This window comes from Pelobates fuscus, chromosome 5, assembly GCF_036172605.1.
Source record: "Pelobates fuscus isolate aPelFus1 chromosome 5, aPelFus1.pri, whole genome shotgun sequence".
Taxonomy (NCBI): domain Eukaryota; kingdom Metazoa; phylum Chordata; class Amphibia; order Anura; family Pelobatidae; genus Pelobates; species Pelobates fuscus.
The window spans coordinates 40,148,662-40,171,448 of record NC_086321.1 but is presented as its reverse complement, the minus strand read 5'-3'; the positions used below and the strand labels follow the sequence as shown (position 1 = coordinate 40,171,448).

At 40.8% G+C, this 22,787-nt stretch overlaps 1 protein-coding gene across 4 annotated transcripts in view; it reads right to left on the bottom strand.

Annotated features, from left to right (window-relative positions):
• RASGRF2 (Ras protein specific guanine nucleotide releasing factor 2) overlaps nt 1-22,787 on the bottom strand; it is a 295,529-nt gene that overhangs the window by 162,215 nt on the left and 110,527 nt on the right. For all 4 annotated transcript variants that reach the window (XM_063453728.1, XM_063453731.1, XM_063453730.1 and 1 more), the window contains 2 exons: nt 5,675-5,781; nt 1,193-1,340 (listed from right to left, as the gene is read on the bottom strand). In XM_063453728.1, the coding sequence (XP_063309798.1) occupies nt 1,193-1,340; nt 5,675-5,781 (255 nt within the window). The remainder of the gene's footprint in view (nt 1-1,192; nt 1,341-5,674; nt 5,782-22,787) is intronic.

Below are 22,787 nucleotides of genomic sequence, written 5' to 3'. Positions count from 1 at the left end.
GAGGAGGGGGGTTAGGCCCGAAAAGAGAGACAGAAGGAAAAGCTGAAGAGAAGGCAAGAGAGGAGGGGCACAGACTGGAAAAGCTAGCCACTTACTCCCAACAGCCTCAGCCTGCAGACTTGACACCAGGGAAGTCACTTTCCAGCCCCTAACAGGTAGGAAACTGGAAAATATCTGTATGTCTATCAGTGTGTGCATCTGTCATTGTGTGTGTGTGTGTGTGTGTGTGTCAGCATGGCTGTCAGTGTGTATGTGTGTCTGTGTATATGTAGGTCTGTCAGTGTCTGCATGTGTATTTGTATGTATTTCAGTGTTTGTCTGTGTGTTTATGTATGTCTGTGTGTATCTGTATGTCCTTTAGTGTGTGTGTGTCTGTGTGTATCTGCATGTCTGTGTGTGTATCAATATGTCTGTCCTTGTCTGTGTGTGTATCTGTATGTCTGTCAGTATGTGTGTGTATCTGTACGTCTGTCAGTGTGTGTGTCTGTGTGTATCTGTGTGTCTGTGTTTGTATCTGTATGTCTGTCAGTGTGTGTGTATCTGCATATATGTCACTGTGTTTATCTGTATGTCTTTCCGTGTGTGTGTGTGTGTGTGTGTATCTGTATGTATGTCAATGTGTGTCTGTATGTTTGAATGTCTGTCAGTGTGTGTGCGTATCTGTATGTCAGTATGTATCTGTTTGTCTGTTAGTGTGTTGTCTGTTTATCTGTATGCCTGTTAGTGTGTACGTTTTTGTATCTGTATGTGTGTCAGTGTGTGTGTGTCTGTATGTGCATGTGTATGTGTGTCAGTGTGTGTGTGTCTGTATGTGCATGTGTATGTCTGTCAGTGTGAGTGTCTGTATGTGTATCTGTATGTATGTCTATAAGTGTATGTGTCTGTGTGTGTATCTGTATGTCTGTCAGTGTCTGTGTGTGTATCTGTATGTCTGTCCATGTGTGTGTTTATCTGTATTATCTGTATAAACACAATTCAGGAAGCAAACCAATGGAATTTACTCATACATTATTTTGAAAACACACTTAGCCTGCCATTGCATCAATGAAACCCTGATGTGACAGGTTAAGTCATTATTTTTATACCGGAAATCTTTTAATAATAAGCTCTTCCTGCAAATCAGCCTACGGAAGAGATTAATCAGCACACAGTATCATTTTATTTCTAAACGGTAACTCCTTTCTTGTCATACCTCAGATTTCAGCCTTTCAATTTCAGTATCTTGATCCTCAAGCTGTTGACGCAGTTGATTTGCAGCAATTTTCTCCGTTTCGACAATTTGCACCAGATGAATGTACTTCTGCATTAATACCTCTCTCTCGATTAGGATATCTGAATAGCTAAAACACAAAGGATGCCGTTTAAGTTTAGGTAGTTAAGCTTCCAAAGAGCTGATTAGCATAACTGGTTTAGATACTTAAATAATAACTCACTTTTTAAAGGTATTTTAGAAATATCTCCTTATGGTTCACAATATGTTGTTTTTTTTCTTCCTATTTATTGGTTGGTTGTTTGTTTTTGTCTTTTCAATGTTAAATTTGTGACTGCACTTAGTAAGAGACAGCATCCTGCTCCTTCTGACTGCCCTTACTAAGATACAGCATCCTGCTCCTTCTGACTGCCCTTACTAAGAGGCAGCATCCTGCTCCTTCTGACTGCCCTTACTAAGAGACAGCATCCTGCTCCTTCTGACTGCCCTTACTAAGAGGCAGCATCCTGCTCCTTCTGACTGCCCTTACTAAGAGACAGCATCCTGCTCCTTCTGACTGCCCTTACTAAGATACAGCATCCTGCTCCTTCTGACTGCCCTTACTAAGAGGCAGCATCCTGCTCCTTCTGACTGCCCTTACTAAGAGACAGCATCCTGCTCCTTCTGACTGCCCTTACTAAGATACAGCATCCTGCTCTTTCTGACTGCCCTTACTAAGAGGCAGCATCCTGCTCCTTCTGACTGCCCTTACTAAGAGGCAGCATCCTGCTCCTTCTGACAGCCCTTACTAAGAGACAGCATCCTGCTCCTTCTGACTGCCCTTACTAAGATACAGCATCCTGCTCCTTCTGACTGCCCTTACTAAGAGACAGCATCCTGCTCCTTCTGACTGCCCTTACTAAAAGGCAGCATCCTGCTCCTTCTGACTGCCCTTACTAAGAGACAGCATCCTGCTCCTTCTGACTGCACTTAGTAAGAGACAGCATCCTGCTCCTTCTGACTGCCCTTACTAAGAGACAGCAGCCTGCTCCTTCTGACTGCCCTTACTAAGAGACAGCATCCTGCTCCTTCTGACTGCATTTAGTAAGAGGCAGCATCCTGCTCCTTCTGACTGCCCTTACTAAGAGACAGCATCCTGCTCCTTCTGACTGCCCTTACTAAGAGACAGCATCCTGCTCCTTATGACTGATCCTACTTAGATACAGCATCCTGCTCTAGGTGACTGCACTTACTAAGAGACAGCATCCTGCTCCTTGTGACTACACTTAGTAAGAGACAGCATCCTGCTCCCGGTGACTGCACTTAGTAAGATACAGCATCCTGCTTAGTAAGAGACAGCATCCTGCTCTAGGTGACTGCACTAAGTAAGAGACAGCATCCTGCTCCCGGTGACTGCACTTAGTAAGAGACAGCATTCTGCTCCTTGTGACTGCACTAAGTAAGAGACAGCATCCTGCTCCCGGTGACTGCACTTAGTAAGATACAGCATCCTGCTCCTTCTGACTGCACTTACTAAGAGACAGCATCCTGCTCCTTATGACTGATCCTACTTAGATACAGCATCCTGCTCTAGGTGGCTGCACTTACTTAGAGACAGCATCCTGCTCCTTGTGACTGCACTTAGTAAGAGACAGCATCCTGCTCCTTGTGACTGCACTTAGTAAGAGACAGCATCCTGCTCCTTGTGACTACACTTAGTAAGAGACAGCATCCTTCTCTAGGTGACTGCACTAAGTAAGAGACAGCATCCTTCTCCTGATGACTGCACTTAGTAAGAGACAGCATCCTGCTCCCGGTGACTGCACTTAGTAAGAGACAGCATCCTTCTCCTTCTGACTGCACTTAGTAAGAGACAGCATTCTGCTCCTTGTGACTGCACTTAGTAAGAGACAGCATCCTGCTCCCGGTGACTGCACTTAGTAAGATACAGCATCCTGCTCCTTCTGACTGCACTTAGTAAGAGACAGCATTCTGCTCCTTGTGACTGCACTTAGTAAGATACAGCATCCTGCTCCTTGTGACTGCACTTAGTAAGAGACAGCACCCTGCTCCTGGTGACTGCACCTATTGAACTGTGACTTAAGACTGTGACTGTTTGCTTTTATGCAGGTATTGGCATCTACCCTACCTGTTACACAAATTGTGTCTACATGTGTTCTGGAAATAAACCAAGCACTAGACTAGAATAGGGGTCAGCAACCTATAGCACATGTGCCAATCACAGCACACAGGGTGATTTTGCATGGTACAAAAGGCTGCCACACACAAACAGACACAATATAACTGAAAACCCGCACAACTCCATAACTGTGCAGTGCCGTCACAGTCAGTCATAGAGAATCATTGAATATAATTCATTCATAGCCGCATTGCTACTGTGTTCTTTTAACACTATCTTTATATCTTTATATAAATCTAGCAAATAGCCTCCAAGGACCAGTTATGGGCAATTCATTTACATCAGTAATAAAAGCCCTTTGTCGACCATCATGTGCAGACCCAACATAAGACAAGCATCATATCTCTTTCAGGGGTCCTATAATTCTACAGCCCGCAGTTCTAATTACTGGCAGTTAAACATTGACGGGACAGGTTTACACAACTGAACTCAACCTATATATTAATAAAATCCCTTTCTGAAGCATTCTAATAAACAGGGCCAACAGTGACATATTCACACCATTTATTAGACATTTATTAGACCGAAGACTGTGACCCAAAACTATGATTCTTTTTAGCTCATTTTGTTGTTATGGAACATTTTGGGGCAGCTGACACTACTGAAGTGTAATGTGAATCCAGTATGGAGTTCTAATGAGGATTTAAACCTGCATCCGAGAAGATGAAGTTAATCAGTCTAAACGTTGACTCATTCAGAGCTGGAAAATATAGTAAAGTACGTTCACCAAGCAAGCAGCCCCATATGTGTTAAGAAGCATAGGCAACATTTCAGGACTTGATTGACCTCAAAGGTAAATATGTTATATCATGTGATAAATATTCATATTCTCTGCCATATTTTGAAAACTCAGAGTTCTATGATGATTATTAGACTTGCACAGTTGGTTTCAAACTAATTTTAATTTGTCTGAAATTTGGGTGATCGGTGATCCGTCTGAAATTTTTTTATTGCTTCTTTCTATTGGTCTCTTCTTCTCATTCTGCGAACCTGTAGAATATTGCATATTCTATGTTTCTATTGATTATTTATGGATGTCTGGATTGACATAAGTAACAGATGGTATCAATAAGTCACATAGCTTTCTTTGTATGAGAACTCTGGAATGTGGGTCTTATCCTTATATGGCTAGAGTTATACTCTGACGTCAGTATGGGCACATCTATATAGTAACTGAACAAAGGGACACTACGCTCTTTTTGCTGTACAGCTATGTAACGATGTAACTCTCCCTCCAGGAGTCCAGCAATTGCCATCTGCTGTTGAACATCCATGATCATGTAACATCCTTTGTTGTTTAGTTTAAAAAAACGTCGCCTGAGAGGGGATATGATAACATTATGCAAATATATTCGAGGCCAATACAAACCATTGTGTGGAAATCTATTCACAAACCGGACTTTACATAGGACACGAGGTCATGCGTTTAGACTAGAAGAAAGAAGATTTTGTCTAAGGCAAAGGAAAGTTTTTTTTTACTGTAAGAACAATCAGGATGTGGAATTCTCTGCCAGAAGAAGTGGTTTTATCAGAGTCCATACAGATGTTCAAACAGCTGCTAGATGCATACTTGCAAAAACAGAATATTCAAGGATATAATCTTTCAATGTAGAGTAATAACTGCTTGATCTAAGGATAAATCTGACTGCCATTCTGGGGTCAAGAAGGAATTTTTTCCCTAGGTTGTTGCAAAATTGGAAATGCTTCAAACTGTTTTTTTTTTTTGCCTTCTTTTGGATCAACAGCAAAAAACATATGTGAGGAAGGCTGAACTTGATGGACGCAAGTCTCTTTTCAGCTATGTAACTATGTAACTATGTAATTATGTATCAGTAACTAAGAATAAACATGAAGAAACCATAAGTCTGATTGCGTATTAGTACTTTTCATTAATATAGACTTATATTAATGTTGCAAGCCTTTGACCCAAGTCTATATATGCAAAAGACGTATATATCAATCAACTGAAGAAAAGAAAGAAGAAACAAAAGTTATTACAGTACCAAAAGGTGTTAAAATGCACCTATCAGTGCACTGCAAAACATATACATTGTAGTGTACTGATTGGCCAATTTTACACCATTTTGGTTCATCCTAATTGTTTTTCCTGAAATAATTAAATTGAGGAAATTCGTCAGAACCAAAACACCGCATGGATAACTCAAAAAAATTGACTGAAACATCTATTTTTTACCCTGGAAGAATCAATCCAGACAAACCAAGTGTTTTTGTTGCGCACAAGTCTAATGATTATTACATCTCCAGCTCAGCACTGGTCTTCTTACCTCGCCTGGTGTATAGCTTCCACCCATTCGTCACGGTCAGACTCCTCCTCACATCGTAACTCCAAGGGTTTCTGACCTTCATGGCCAAAGGTAACAGTGAAATAATGCTGTGGAAAAGATACAGTGTTAACCGTCAATATATTGTGCTAACATAACCACACTTTATTAAGACAATTACCTTTACCTTAAATGGTATCTGTCATCACTATTTTAACGTATGTTCTTTTGATAGAGCATAATATCCTGTTAATACATTGTCCTAGCAGTTTTGCAAGCAAATGGGAGAAAAACATAGGTCGTTCTCCCACCTGTCTGTCAAATATTTGCCATAGAACAGAAAGCGCAGGGCGCCACAATCACTTTATCGGCAATATAAGATAGGGGTAAAAAAGGAATATAGAAACAAAGATCAAAATAGCAAGAATTTATTAATAACAAAGTATACATCTGAGAAGCGGTGAAGTGTGTATACTTTGTTATTAATACATTCTTGCTATTTTGATCTTTGTTTCTATATTCCTTTTTTTACCCCTATCTTATATTGCCGATATAGTGATTGTGGCGCCCTATGCTTTCTGTTATTTGGTGTTTATATATGTGGTTGGAGTGACCTCTCCACAGAGGCTCGCCTGCACTCGGTTTTTCACTGCCCTTCACCCACCTTTCCCTTTAAATATTTGCCATAGACTCTATGCTAAAGAATTGAATGACAATGGAGAGCAGAAGAGACTGCCCGCAGGTTTGGACGTCTTTGCTTTAGACATCCTTTGAAGTCTTGAGGAGGTGGAGAGGAGTTCTAGAACTTCACTGTGTACATCTGCAATGCTCGACAGACTCCAATAACAAGTTTATGTGCACATTTAAATAACTTGAACTAGGTCAAGGTTATTCACTTAAGTGAGAATTCAAAGTTAATTTCAAATTTAAGGTTAAAATATCCAAACTGGGAAATATTCTCCAAGTCAGCTACGCTTCTAATGTGCTGCTCTTGCCTATGAAATACTCTTAGAATTCTCATTTTAGTGAATAACCCTATTTATGTGCAATAAAAAATTCCAAACCAAACAATTTTGTTTTGGATGCAAATTTTAGAATCGACTTTCTTCGATTCACCGAGTTCCATCTGCCACGTTTGGGCAACCTGCCAAAGGTTTAAGTTTCCTAAAGTACTGGCTACACTTACTGATATGTTAAAAGCAGAGAGCCCTGCAATTAGGATATAAAAACATATATTTTTATGAGTTTGCCCAAATTTCTTGTTTTTCTTGAAGGAACACTATAGTGTTAGACATAAAAAGTTGCATTCCCAACACTATACTGCCATCTGTCCCTGCACCCCACTCCCAAAATCCCCACACCCCTTTGTGGATAAATGGTTAAACACCTGATTTCAGTGCCGATGTTGTCCTCCGCTGACGTCAGCCAATGGGGGGAACTTAAAGGACACGTGCCGTGTGATCAATAGGCTTTCGCCATGGGAAAGCATTACTCAATGCTTTCCTATGGGGCATTTGAAGATGCTGGACGTCCTCATGCAAAGCTTGAGTGTGTCCAGCGTCATTTCACGTAGTCAAACTCCATGTAAATGCTGGAAGCGCATCTAGTGGCTGCCTGGTACAGAGCCACTAGAGGCAATTTAAACACTGCAATGTAAACTTTGCAGTTTCTCTAAAACTGCAATTCTCTACATTGCAGGGTTAAGAGAATAGGGACAATGCACCCAGACCATCACAAGATGAAGCAGCCTGGGTGCCTATGGTGTGACATTTAATCTTTGTTTCCATCGACATGACAATGTTGTATGACTTTGTTTAATAATAAAGGGAATGTTACATTTAAATTTTAAATGACATAAAACCGATTTGAATGAATTTCAATCTGTAATTAAAATATCATCTATATGGTGGCGCTTGAGGAAAATCTGGAGTTATTAGTGAAGCCATTGCAGAGCATGGAGACCTTCAAACTATACGGAGCATGGAAAAATATATTATATATGAACCTGGTGTACTTCTCTGAGAGGCTTCACTATCACATCATTCATCCAAATCTGTCCATCCTGGGATAGTAATAATGTTGAAAGCACAAAGAAGCAGGTTAAAGTAATGGGAGTACGTTACAAGGAGTCAATGAAGCTGGATGAGATGGAAAAGTCCCAGTGGGGGGCTTAAACATATTTTTTGATCTGTGATTTATGTTACAGGAAGACCTATGTTACTCTGCACCATGACACTTCAAACTACACCATCAACTAACAATAATATTATTATTATTATTATATTTATTATTACCCGCATTTATAAAGGGCAAACATTTTCCACAATGCTGTGGTTCTGATATTCAGTGTCTCCATGCAGAGCATCTCAATGAGGAGATGCTGATTGTCCAGGGTGGTGTTTGGTTCCGCCCCCTCCTGCCTCTTGGCTGAAAGTAACAGAATTGACAATTTCAGCAAACTGAATGCTTTTCTATGGAAAGGTGGATCGGGGGATGTGGGGGGGTCGAGAGAAAGTACCAGTGCAGTAAAATAAATTGATATTTAGTATATTTAGGGGAGGCCACGACATGTATGTCCCTGTGATCTCTTAGGATAAGGTTCCTCACAATGTACAATGTCCGTCATGTCATGTATTTTAGTATTTAATGCACCCATCACACAGTATTGGATATAAATAAAAACATTGTCTAAGTACAGGATTAATGTTTCAATAAGGAAACCCAGGTTCGCATCCCAGTAAAACCACCTCACCAGTTAGGGTCCCTGGGCAAGATGTCTAATGATATGTAGATCATTATGATGAGCAGAACAGCTAACCAGACTACCAGACTGGATTTCCAAATACCACTGGAAAACTGCCACCAGACAGTATACAAGCTGCAGTTAATGAGGCTCTTTCCACAACTACAACCAACACCATCACAGAGACCAACAATCTCATATATGCCACAGCATAAGTTGTCCTATAAGCTGAAGGAGAAACAATGCCCACCATGGAGACTACAATATGAAGCCAAGATAAAGGCAACACATAAGGAGGTTAGTAAGCTGGATCAACTTCACAGAGATGGAAAGATTAAGGATAGATCCTAGTTATTGAGGAAATAAAAGGATATGCCCATACCAGAGACACTGGAAACAACTAAGCAAAGGCTGACAGCACTGGCCACAAGAATGAGCAGATACACCATAGAAGGAGAGGCTAAGAGAATGAATGCTCTGTTTAACAAATCATCCAATGTGTATGCACATGGCAACCACAGCATATCCACCCAAGACTGACCCACAGCAGACTGAATACTACTGGAAAAACATCTGGGAGAAAGGAAATAAATCACATAACACCAAGGCCCAGTGGCTACTAGACCTGAAAGCAGACCACTGCATGCTCCCAGAACAGGAACCAGTCACCTTCACATAACAATGAGTAGCCCACATGAAGAGTTGATCAGCCCCAGGACCTGACACCTACTGGGTAAATAAACTAACAATGGAACACCTGTATGTAGAGAGAGCGTGTATAAACATATGTATGTAGTGAAAGATTGTATCTTGTATGGAACATATTACTGCAGAAGGACTATATGTAAAACGTATGTATGAAATAAAGGAAAGGTTATGATTAGGCCTGGGGTTAAGGTTCATTTAACCTCTGGGTAGCACTGGATAACAAATGTCCTGGCTGCCAATCACTGGAGAAGAAGTAGCTGATTATTACAGTGATCATCCTTAATTCAGTCTACTCCGTTACTGATATGCTGGGAAAGATGCTGGGGGAAAACAGTGTAAATCTGTCTCCAATCACTTTATTGGTAGGACTAAATTAACAACAAATGGTACCTGCTACTCAGGAGTAAAGCTTTCTGTTGTGGGACTGAATGGCTAATGGACCAAACTGGGCATCATAACGACATCATCTCTGTGAAGTCATTATGGTGTCTCGAGGTCCTTGGCACCATTTTGTCCTATGAGGTTAAATCCTTTTTAACCCCTTAAGGACACATGACATGTGTGACATGTCATGATTCCCTTTTATTCCAGAAGTTTGGTCCTTAAGGGGTTAAATGCTTTGACCCAAACTTTGTCCTCTTCATGCTTCCCATATGCTTGATTCCTTTGCTTCCTCCTCCGGCACCCAATGCAAAAGCCTTTACCTTAGGCACTAGTGATAGCCTATTTTTCCCAGTGCATTGCAAACTGTGTGCTTATGCTAGAACAAGCAATATACTGATAATAATAGTAAATGTTAATCTTTTAACGTATACCTGAGTGTAATTCATTTAATCAGTTACAGATGGTTAACCAGTTAGTAAATTAACTTGTTAATGTCCAATACATTCTGTTTATCGATAAGGTGCACTTTACAAGGTTGATATCTGTGAATGGTTATAACTGATAGTTAAGACAGCATGAAAATACGACTTTCATGTCATGGCAACATCCGGCTGAAATTAAACACAGGCTATTTTTTTCTAATAAAAAAAAAAAATTAAGGCAATTGACTGTAGAAAAATCGTGTTCTTTTAATGATTATAATTTTTTTTTAATAAGTGGCATTTGAGTTTTTAGGATGTAGAAAGAGTGATTTCAATCAATCACCGCAGCTTGCAATCTTGTTAAATTGATTCACAATCACAATAGTGTGATGACCATTGAAAAACTCTGCAGGCGTGAGAAACTATCATTATTAAACAATGTCTCTGTACCGTTTTATTCAGCATCTGCGATCATACCACAGGAAATAAAAGATGGATTTATTATATTTATTAGATAGTTTTACATATTTATAGATCTAGACTTCTCATGCAGTGCAATCCTTTTAACCAATAATTGCGGGTTGTGTAAACGGCTGATTGAAGAAGCTTATCAAAATTTATAAAATGTGTCATTTTGAAAAATTTCTCACCGTTATATTTTAAAAATAATTCACTGGATTATAAACCAGTAAAAATTACCCAAAAGTCCTTTTGAACTCATAACCAGGCCCGGACTGGCCATCGGGCACACCGGGCAAATGCCCGGTGGGCCGCGGTGGCCATGGGCCGAGGACGGCAGGGGAAGTAACAGGATCTCCCCTGCCGGTCTATGCAGGGCCGGCACTATCCGAGCGCCGGCCCCGCTGTTTTCAATGATGGGCAGGTGGGGAGATCAAAGATCTCCCTCACCGGCCCACATAGAGAATATTCCGGCCGCCAGCGGGGAGAGAGGGAGGGAGCCAGGAGAGGACCCGGCGGAGCTCTATCTTGCAGCTCCGCCGGGTTCCTCTCGCGAGATCCGGAGCGTTGCCATGGCAACGACCGGATCTCGCGAGAGTGAATGAGAGTGAACTCTAGCCCGCAGACAGGCTAGAGTTCACTCACCCACTGGACCACCAGGATAGTGCCTGAACCCCCCTCCCAGATACCACCATGCCGGTCCCCCCCGGACATAATGCTTCTTTTTTTTATTTTTATCTACCCCCCCAAACTCTCACACCCATCATCCATAGTACTTTGCACTCGGCAATCTCCAACACACATCACACACACACATCACACACAGCACTCTCACACACAGCACTCTCCCACCCATCATCCACAGCACTCTCACACACATCACACACAACATTCTCACACACAGCACTCTCACACCCATCATCCACAGCACTCTCACACTCAGCACTCTCACACACAGCACTCTCACACACAGCACTCTCACACACAGCACTCTCACACTCAGCACCATCACACACACATCACACACAGCACTCTCATACACATACACATCACACTCAGCACTCACACACAGCACTCACACACGGCACTCACACACAGGGCACTCACAGCGCTCTCACACACACATCACACACAGCGCTCTCACACACACATCACACACAGCACATCACATGCAGCACTCTCACACACACATCACACTCAGCACTCTCACACACGGCACTCTCACACAGGGCACTCTCACACACACATCACACACAGCGCTCTCACATACACATCACACACAGCACATCACACGCAGCACTCTCACACACACATCACACACAGCACTCTCGCACACATCACACTCAGCACTCTCACACTCAGCACTCTCACACTCAGCACTCTCACACTCAGCACTCTCACACACAGCACTCTCACACACACAGCACTCTCACACACACATCACTCTCACACACACATCACTCTCACACTCAGCACTCTCACACACACAGCACTCTCACACACACATCACTCTCACACACACATCACTCTCACACTCAGCACTCTCACACTCAGCACCATCACACACACATCACACACACATCCACATCACACTCAGCACTCTCACACACGGCACTCTCACACACACATCACACACAGCACTCTCACACACACAGCACATCACACGCAGCACTCTCACACACACATCATACACAGCACTCTCACACACATCACACTCAGCACTATCACACTCAGCACTATCACACTCAGCACTCTCACACTCAGCACTCTCACACACAGCACTCTCATACACACAGCACTCTCATACACACATCACACACAGCACTCACACAAATCACACACAGCACCCTCACACAAATCAATCACACACAGCACCCACCGCACCCTCACACACATCACACCTCACACACACATACTGCACCCCACACAGAACCCCCCACGACACACTGCACCACACACATACACAATATTTCCAAACATATTTATATAATATATATACATATATATATATATATATATAATATTCACACACACACACACACACACTATAGCCTGTATGCACACTTTTGCTACATCCCCTATACACACATTCTCTACAGCCCCTAGCCACATATGCATTACATTACACCACAAACACAACACAACTAAAACCGACCTTATAACACAATACCACAAAACAATCAGCTCACTCTGCACACACACAATGGCAGGCTCCAAACACATGCACAATACTCTTTCCTGGCATTTTTGTCTCCTGGTATCCATTTATAGAGACACCAGAGACAAGTTGCAAGGAAACACAGTGCAAGCATGTTATTAAATTTGCTTGCGCTGTTCAGAACAAATACAGGGTTTTTTTCTCATACTAGAGCTCTTCAGCAGAGCTCTGCGCATGGTCTGCCCTGGCCTGCACTTTGAGAGGGGGCGTGTTTGTCATTAATGATGACAAAACACACTCTTTCTGCCCCGCCCCCTTCTTAGTGGGCCGCTGTGATAAAAAAATGCCCGGGCCGAATTTTGTTCCCAGTCCGGCCCTGCTCATAACCGCAGCAATACAGTATGTAAATAAAGCCCTTTAAACAATTTAGACAATTCCCAAATTCAAATAAGCTTATTAACAGTTTATGCGAAATAAACTGAGGTAAACTATGTTGCAAAATAAAAATAGAAACAATAGTGTGATTTTCTGAGGTAAACTGAGGAGACAATCAGAAGTAATAACTAGCTGAGAATGAATTAATTCCAAAATCTTGTGTGACGCGTGACATCATACGGGATTTTCGGTATAAAAGATAAGAGAAAATGTCCGCTAAATGTAATAAGAATACTTATCTGTTCCTGAAGGAGCAACAAAGAAAGAGGAAGTGTAATACTTTTTTTTTATTTATGTTTTATTAATTAGGAGGAACTCAACTTCAGATATTTAAGGAAAAATAAAAGGAAAAAAAAGTCTTAAAGGAGTTTTCTGGTCACTTCAGTCTAATAGGCTATTTCAACAGCAACCAACTTGCATATAAATGCAGGTAAAACATTCTACATTTGTATATTAAGTTTGATTGTTTTCTTTGTTACACTAAACTTTGTTATTAAAGGGACACTTCATTCACAAAACAAGTTTAGGTCATTGAAGCAGTTTTGGTGTATAGATCATGCCTCTACAGTCTCACTGCTAAATTCTCTGCCATTTAGGAGTTAAATCACTTTGTTTATGCAGCTCTAGTTACACCTCCCTGCATGTTACTGACACAGTCTTCCTAAATACTTCCTGTAAAGAGTCATCTAATGTTTATACTTCCTTTATTGCAAATTCAATGTAATTTAGAATTTCTTATCTTGCTAAACCCTGCATGAGCCTCCTGTGTGTGATTAAAGTTATCACTGAAGATAATATACATCTGCATTAATAAAAAAGAAAAACAAAGATGGCTCAATTGAACTATCAGTTATAGCAAACCAAGTAATATTATAATCTTCTTAAACCTTAAGACTGAGTAAAACATGTGGGGAGCCTGAAGCAGACATGCATTTGTATTAAGAGCGGTGCTTTTAATACATATAATGTATTGCTTCCCATTTACAGAATGTGTTCATGCAACAAACGTGATAATGCGTCTTTCTGGTTCCCTGCTGTTTTGTATTTTTAGCTTTTTATGTTATTTTAGCCACAGAGGATTCATCGACCAGACATATTATATGAACGCTACATGATATGTCTCCACCTCACCTTCCTCCCCTTACTTCACATGGAAAACCTTGATGCATCTTTCTACATTTAAATCCCAGAGAGCATGTTATGCGTTTCTAAACCAGTTCCAGTAATACATGCTACTGTCTGCTCCACACAGAATGCCCTGGGGATATGTCAGCTCTGCACCCTGTGTCATAAAAGGATCAATGAATTTTAGAAGATGGTCCTTAACCCCTTAAGGACACATGACGTGCCTGACACGTCATGATTCCCTTTTATTCCAGAAGTTTGGTCCTTAAGGGGTTAAAGAACCCTACAGACCCCTAAGCACCTTAGTTTATATACTCTATGTGTGAAGAGTGTATTCTCTCTTTTTTCATTTTACAAAATGTTTTTGTTTTTTTCAATAGAAATTGACACTTTTATAAATTTACTTTGTTATACCCCCTTGACTGACAAATAGACAACAGGTCCCGTTACTTCCTTTATGGTTAGTTAAGTGGAGCTAAATTCAATAGGCAGCAATTGCCCAGAGCACCTGCCTTGCAAAGACTTCTCATTGCATTGGGAATTGGACCGCCACAGAAAGACTGGGCCGGGTTAAAATGAAAGTCCTTGCAATGGCTTCAGATATTTTGAAAGTTGTTTTTAAATATACCCCTAATGAAAACAAATGGATAATTAAATACATGCCATCATGGGTATATCTAATAAACAGTGATTTTTTTTTTTCCATTATTTGGTCAGTGGAGTGTGGCTTTAAAGATTATATTGTTTTGAATGTGTAGACCAGGGATAGGCAACCTTCGGCACTTCATATTTTTGGGCTCCATGGGCAGAATTCAGAATCACAAATGAAAATGAACATGCTCGCCCTTTGTTCAGTTTGTTTAGTTTGTGATTTATCTACAGTTCAGCTGGTAGTCTGGGAATTCCATCAGATTGGCGCAAATTCAGACGAATTGCAGTTTAGAACAATATAAATATCAAAGTCTGCAATGTTATCACTTAGGTTTCTGGGAATAACAACCCAACTGTTAACATTCTACAGTTGAGCTACAACTCCCAGAATTACCAATAACGCACACCTATGTTGAAGTTTACATGACAAGGATAACAGTGCCATAGGAATTTAATAAAGTTAAAGAAACACTCCAAGAACCATAACCACTGCAGCTTAGTTTGACAACTTCCCTGTGTCTCCTTTGGTACCCATGGAACATCTGTTCTTCCCCTGCAGGAGAAGCTGGATCTATACAGAGTGAAGCCTGACTTTCTGAGGACCGTGGTATAGCTGAGAGGCCTGAAATTATTATACAGCATCCACAGTGCTGAGAGTATCCACAAAATGCACTAATTGGTGTGTTACAGGTAATCGACTGTGTGTGTTGGTGTTGTATTAGTTTGTATGAAGTCATATAAAAATATATCAATTATAGGGTACCTGTCATAACAAATATAACCTAATCTTAAATGACAGAGAATCAAATTTCTCCCAATTGTCAGGCAATTGTCTGTGCTGATCAGCACAAAGATAAGAGGGCTATGTTCTGCATGTCTGTTATCAGGAAAGCCTCCACTGGGCATCTACCCTCCTTGAATTCTCTGTGTGTGAGAGCAGCAGAGGCAGCACGGAGAGAAAAAGCCAGAATGATTTATTGCAGATGCTTTAGACAGGCAATCTGAGAATAGAGAGAGAAAGAGAGCAGATATTTATTTTTAATTTTTTTTTTTTTAAACAAAGCCAAAATAACTTGTTATTTAAAGCAAATCTGTACTTTCCAAATGGGTATGCAGGAGAGGTGTGTCTTACAGCAAGTGCAACACCCACAGCAAACATGATTGATGCTCTCAGCATTAGACAGGGATAATGGGAATAATGGGAATACAATAATATTAATAATATATATTATAATATAATTCATATTAGTTTATTAATATAATAAAGGGACAGAATGGAATTCAGTTGGTTAGAAAACTGGAAACCTATATCTGTCATGACAGGTTCATTATTAAGCAGGTATTAGTAATGATGTCTGATGCCCCAGATAGCATCAGACATTTTCAGTGGGGCAGCATCCATGCAGTGTTTACAATTGCATATATCCTTAAAGTACACAATGTACACGCTATTTGTTTCCAGACCAGATGCATTGCTCTTATTACGAATTATTATTATTTTTTTTGTTTTCTTGTATCAGAAATAGTTTAGTGACTCTTTAACTCACTACAAGCTTACTGACGAAAGTTTGGTGGCAAATTATTCCAAGCAATTATTTACATAGTTACCAAAGATCATTCTTGAAAGGTCCCATCCAAGGGTTATTCTTGGGCAATTTAGCTCTTTTTGGATAACCCTCCATAGATTGAATTCTGACCTCTATAAAGAGAGCTCAGTATATAGGCCGTGCTACTAACGAACAGAAATATAAAATCTGTTCTTATACATTGATTGCAATACACTGATTAAATGTGGGACTTAGAATCATAGTTTTCAAATAGACGAGGCCTTCCTTTGACCACTACAACAGCACTGACTTGGAGACTACAGTGCCATAAAAATCATGATGTTATGGCAAGGGCTACTAGACCATTTCTTAAACAGAAAATGTCACTTGTTCACATTTAACTAAAAGTTAGCTATTAGTTGTGTTAAAATAATTCATTTTTATTTTTAAGTTTGCTTTGTGCTATATATTTTAAGTTACGTACTTTGCTGGCCAAGGCCAAGAAAATGATTAAAAACACTAGCAAATGAGTTAAATCACTTAACCCTAGCAATGGCATACATGGCGCGCGCTTCTGTATGTCACTGTGAGAGAGAATTTCAAGCGCTGAGACGGCGGTCTCGCTGCAATGCTCAAGGTTCGGCAGAGGAAAGTAACATTTTTACTTACCTCCCTTATTCGCTTTACCCCAGTAAACATTGTAATAGCATTTACTGAAATAAAAGAACAAGGAACTGTATCTTTACTTTAACAGTCAACAGGTTCACTTTAACAGATAACAGCTCCTGGTAAGTAAAGATTTTTCATCTTTCAAAACAACTAAAAATATGCTTTATCATAGTGGTAAATCATATATGTATTTGCTTTGGGAGCTATAAAATATTTACTTATCTGCAGTCCCCCCTCCTTCACCCCCCCCCCCCCCCCCCACTCCAGCATCTCTATTCTCAGATGTCCTTTTCTGCCCCCTGCCAGACACTTCCAAAAGCATCGCCATACTTCATAATGATGCCAATGTGTTGGCTTCGCAATGCATCCTGTATAATAGGTGTAACTATGTGTCAAGGTGCAAGTCAACCATCTGCGGGTCTCACACTGAGGATTTAATTGTCAGGTTATTAAAGAGTTTTAAACTACAATCTGTACATTTGCTAGCATTTCTGATAATCAAATGTATATGGAATTGAATTCTCTTTAAAGTGAGACTAAGTTTTGTGTACCATGATAGGAGCACTATTAAATGTACACTACAGGCACCCACATCACTTCATCACAGTGAACTGGTCTGGGTGCCATGTGCCTCCTATTTTAGCCCAGCAGCTGAAAACTAAGCAGTAAAACTCTACTATTTTAATCAGATGGTCACGTTTTTCTGCTCATGCGCAATAGCCTCCCAATGCTTTTCTACATGAAAGCATTGGATTAACTGAGATCATCGATCTTGATGATCTCAGCCAAAGTGGCGGAGCTTTCCCAACAAGACCGATGCAGCGAGGTGACTGGGCACAGGCGGCTGCCTTAGGGCTCACGGGCTCTGGGGGAGCAATATTTCAGTGACCGGCAGGAGGGAAGCTCTCCCTCCTGCCAGCCACTATCTGGACCCCCGGCGCGGCAGTGCTGTGATCAGGCGCGGCGAGGGAGCTCTAATCTCACCGCTCTGCTCCCTCGCGCGATGTCTGCTGATACCGCGGGAGCCGGAATATGACGTCATATTCCGGCTCCCGCGGCATCAGTAGACAGCGCGCGAGGGAGCAGAGCGGTGAGATTAGAGCTCCCTCGCCACGCCTGATCACAGCACTGCCGCACGCCGCCCAGCAGCCCCACTGGACCCCAGCCCCCAGGGAATGATTCATCATCCACACCAGCTCTCCAGGTAGGGAGGCTGGGTGGAAAATGTGTATTTCTAAAATACTTAGTGAATGTATGTGATGTGTCTGTGTATGAGTGTCTATGTCTGTGAGTGACAGTGTCTATATCTGTGAGTGACAGTGTGTGCGTCTGTGAGTGACAGAGTGTGCGTCTGTGAGTGACAGTGTGTGTGCATCTGTGAGTGACAGAGTGTGTGTCTGTGAGTGACAGTGTGTGTGTCTGTGAGTGACAGAGTGTGTGCGTCTGTGAATGACAGCGTGTGGGTCTGTGAGTGACAGCGTGTGTGTCTGTGAGTGACAGAGTGTGTGTCTGTGAGTGACAGCGTCTGTCTGTGAGTGACAGCGTGTGTGTCTGTGAGTGACAGTGTGTGTGTGTGAGTTATTGTATGAGTGTGTGTGCATGTGAGTGTATGAGTGTTTCTGTCAGTGTATGATGAGTATGTCTGTCAGTGTATGAGTGTGTGTCTGTCAAATCAGTGAGAGTATGTTTGTCATTGAGTCTGTGTGTGACTATCAGTGTGTCTGTCAATGAGTGTCAATCAGTGTGGGTCTGTCAGTGTCAATGAATGAGTGTGTGTCAGATCAATGAGTCTGTGTCTGTCAGTGACGTCTGTGTGTTGGTCATTGAGTGTGTGACTGTCAGTGTGTACAGAGTGTAGCGGAGCGGAGCGCGGTACAGGAGCTTCTGTTTCCTGTACCTGGCCAGACTGACAGGAGGTGCTCACAGAGAGAGCACTCCCTGTCAGTCCGTCCGGGTACAGAAAACTGAAGCTCCTTTAGGGGATCTGCTCCGCTCGGCAATGCAACAGTAGAGGTAGGAGGCACACCAGGAAGGGGAGAGTGACCACTAACGGGGTGTAGGGTGCACCAAGCGACAGGGAGGGAATGGGAGAGAAACACCAAGAGACAGGGAAAAGAGGGGGGAGGGGAGAAGAACACTAAGGGACAGGGAAGGGAGGAGACCACTAATGGTCGGGGAGGGGAGAGGGGCTGGTTAAGAGGCACATAGGTGAAGATGTTTTTTGGGGGGGGCGGAAAAATGCATCTTCGCCTATGTACCTAAAAATCCAAGCACCGGCCCTGTGACTGGGTGCATGCCCAGTCACCTAAACTAGGCATATTCGTATTCCTAGAGATATTGTGTTCCTTTAAGAACCTTATTTGCCATTGCAGAGCACAGATAAATTGTCCTGTTAATTATTATTAGAGAAAAGCAGTTTCTGGCAAAGTATTGCATAAAACTATTTCAAAATCCATGAATTCCAATTTTATATTTAATGCATGAAATTACCATTACTCCAAAATGCACATAAATTCAGCTGCTTTAGTGTTTAATGGCATAAGTAGTTTGAATTATTCCAGAAATACAGTTTATGATGGTGTGAGATAATAACAAATTGTATGTTTTCCCTTTCTAAAGTCTTAACAAAAACTTTTTCGATGCCCTGGCATTTTTACATAATATTGAACATATTTCCTTGTGATAAATGTTTGATTTTAAGCTATACATTATTTAATCATTTCACTCCCAAGCACCTTATATGAAAAAATATTAGCATAACATTTATTTAAAAGCAAGGGAAGCATAATTAGTACATATGATCCAATAAATCTTTTATTTTATGTGCAGATTAATTTACTTAAAATTTTAAAATGCGTACATTCACAAATCTTTTATTTTTCATCTAATTGTAATTTTGGATGTCTTAAACTTATTCCTGCTGTGTAATATTTTGGCACACACGATTTATCGCATAATGCTAAACAGAATAATCTAATAAGCAAACCAGGATGTCAGAGATAATAGACCTTCTCAATTAACAACAAAGTGGTTAAAGTACCAAATGATTTCTCTGCAGGAGTTAGTACCTGACACCCGATGTTCTATTGTGCGAGATACCAAGATATTATTGTGCAGCATTGCACGTTATCCTACACAGACAAACTTTATACTGGACAATGGGCTAAAATATCAACTCAATGGCACGAGTAAGTATATGACAAAGTCTACAACAGACTTCTTAAATTATATTGAGCTATACTGTGCTGCGGGTGTTAGTACATTACATTCTTCTGATTCCTACATTTTTTTTCCCTAGACGCACATAGGTCATCAGGTCACACAATCTCAGTGAACTGCTCTTACTGAAAAATATTTTTTACCTGCAATGTGGCAGTACTTTTAGCTTCCACGAGAACAATTGACACTGTGTAACAGAACGTGGAGCAAGGAATATTGTCCTCTTGTGATGTTTTGTCTTCCACTCAATACCGTTTGGGAGACAGAACAGCTGTCCTTTTGACCTTGAGCCAGCCCTAAGGGTATATGGTTTAAGAGGGCCAAAGCCACAACACTGATTGTAAGTGATTCGGTTGGCTTCTATACTTTGTTTACATGTTCTCCTCAGATCCGTGTGGACAAAATAAAAAATACTTAGTTGTGGATAAATCTACTTTGGTTTAGAAAAACAGGACAGGCACTGGGTGAAGTTATAACAATGATGCAGTCACTATGTGTTGCATATTTTGGGAAGTTAGATGTAGGGGCAAGATGGGCGCCAATGGAAATGTCATGGTTTATCAGTGAAGCCAGCTGCAACACAGGCGATCTACTGGGACAAAAAAAATGAATGTGTCTTCAATGACAGGCTGGTCCACAAGGTGGTCGGGATAGATAGCAAGTATGCCAGTTACCATGGTAACCAATGGACTGTTCCTGCAGTCTGCTTTACTGATTCAATTTGCCCTAGAATTACAGCTCTGTGTTCAGTGCTGCACTTGTTTATATATAGAGCGTCATGGGTGGGTCAAGTGTTACTCCATGAGCTATTCAATATAAATTCAAATAGCTCAAAGTTTCAATAAAATAAAAAACCTCCATGAAACATACCCCAAATAAAAACCTCCATGAAACATACCCAAAAATATTGGACATTTAAAAGGATACACTGGAAGAATAACTGAAAAAATTGTTAAAATTCCACATTCTATTCAAAGTATCACATCAAAACATAGAATCAAAGAGTGAGCCAATCAATATTATTGACGACCTAAATTGAAGCAAATGACAGACAAAGGTCTTGCCTGCATCTCCTCAGGTCTGTTTCTCATTTTAGGCTTCCTAGTTGTCCCCACAGATTTAAAAAGAAGAAGATGCAGAGAATATTCTGTCCTTCCTTGAGGGGAGTTGAGCCAAAAAGACCAGTAAAGGCATAAAAGATATTTAAACCTAAATACTTACAGCTAATCTTTCAGTGCAGAGATGTTGCAGTCCAAAAATACCATTGTGGCCATCGGGGCAGCCGCAGGCGCAGCTGCTCGCCCCCAAATGATGCACGTTCCATATACTGAGGGATGCCGTGCATGTCGCTTAGGGGCAGGCGGCAGCACATGCAACCACTTGTATCCATTTCCGGTGGCTTAATTGGAGCATATACAGAGATACATCCGGTCTTCATGTAAGTATACGCTTTATTCTATACATTTGCCAGCACGGAGTTCTATACATTTGCCAGCACGGAGTTTTAGTATATAATTATATATATATATATTTTACATAGTTTGCAGTGAAACCAAACACCATAAAATTTCCCGCAGTGCAGATGGAAAAATTACTGTTATGCATCACCTGCATATCTCAAACTGAACTTTGGGAAGTCTGCCTTGGGCAGGAACTCAGATATATTGTGTTTCCACAAATACCCAGAATTCCCAGCTCGATATGCAAATAAGCACAGACAGGCATAATGTTTTAGACTTTACCTTGTATTTATGCAGTTACCCTTAGCAATGGACTTTTAAACACAGTTTTTTTTCTAAACCAAAGCAGGGCAATGACCAGAAACCAGCCACGGACTGGACAATTTCAACCTTCTGGGTCCATCTGTATTGCACCAGTTCTGGTCTATAAGATGAAGTCTCTCCGTGAGCAAAAAGTTAGGTAATTTGTGGTGAGACTATGTACGAACTCAGGAATGCTGCACTCACCTAAAAATGAATACATTATAAAGGTGCTCCTGGACAAATTGATACAACAAGCGGAATCCAGCGCAATCCCTCAGTAAACACAAGTTTTAAACCCACAAAATGTACGTAATTGCTAAAAAAAGACTTAGGTAAAAATAATGGGGTGTTACATTATCCGATCATAAATTGCATAAACCTGTTACAGCCCCAATGACCAGCCAAAAATGGGGTACATTGGCATTGTGGCAGGCTTATGCAATGTATAATCATGTACTGTAACTATATTATTTTTAAGTCAGGTGTTTAAAAAAAAAGAAAACAAAACTCTTACATTTTCGAGGCTAGTGTTTAGCTGAGTATAAACACACATATGTATTTGTGGATAAAATAGTAAGCCTTCTAATAGATATCAGTAAAATCACAAAGATAACAACATAATTCGGATTATAGACAAAGCACACCTGTTATAAAATCATATTTTTTAGTATATTACTGTTTAAATTGTTGTATAAACGGACAGATCATTGGTGACATTGAGACTGCTGTTGTAACAAAAACAATATCTAAGCATTCTCATTTTAGAACTGGGGTGGGAGAACCCCCTTCCGATGTATCTGAAAGATTCTATGACAAATATCAAACACATCCAC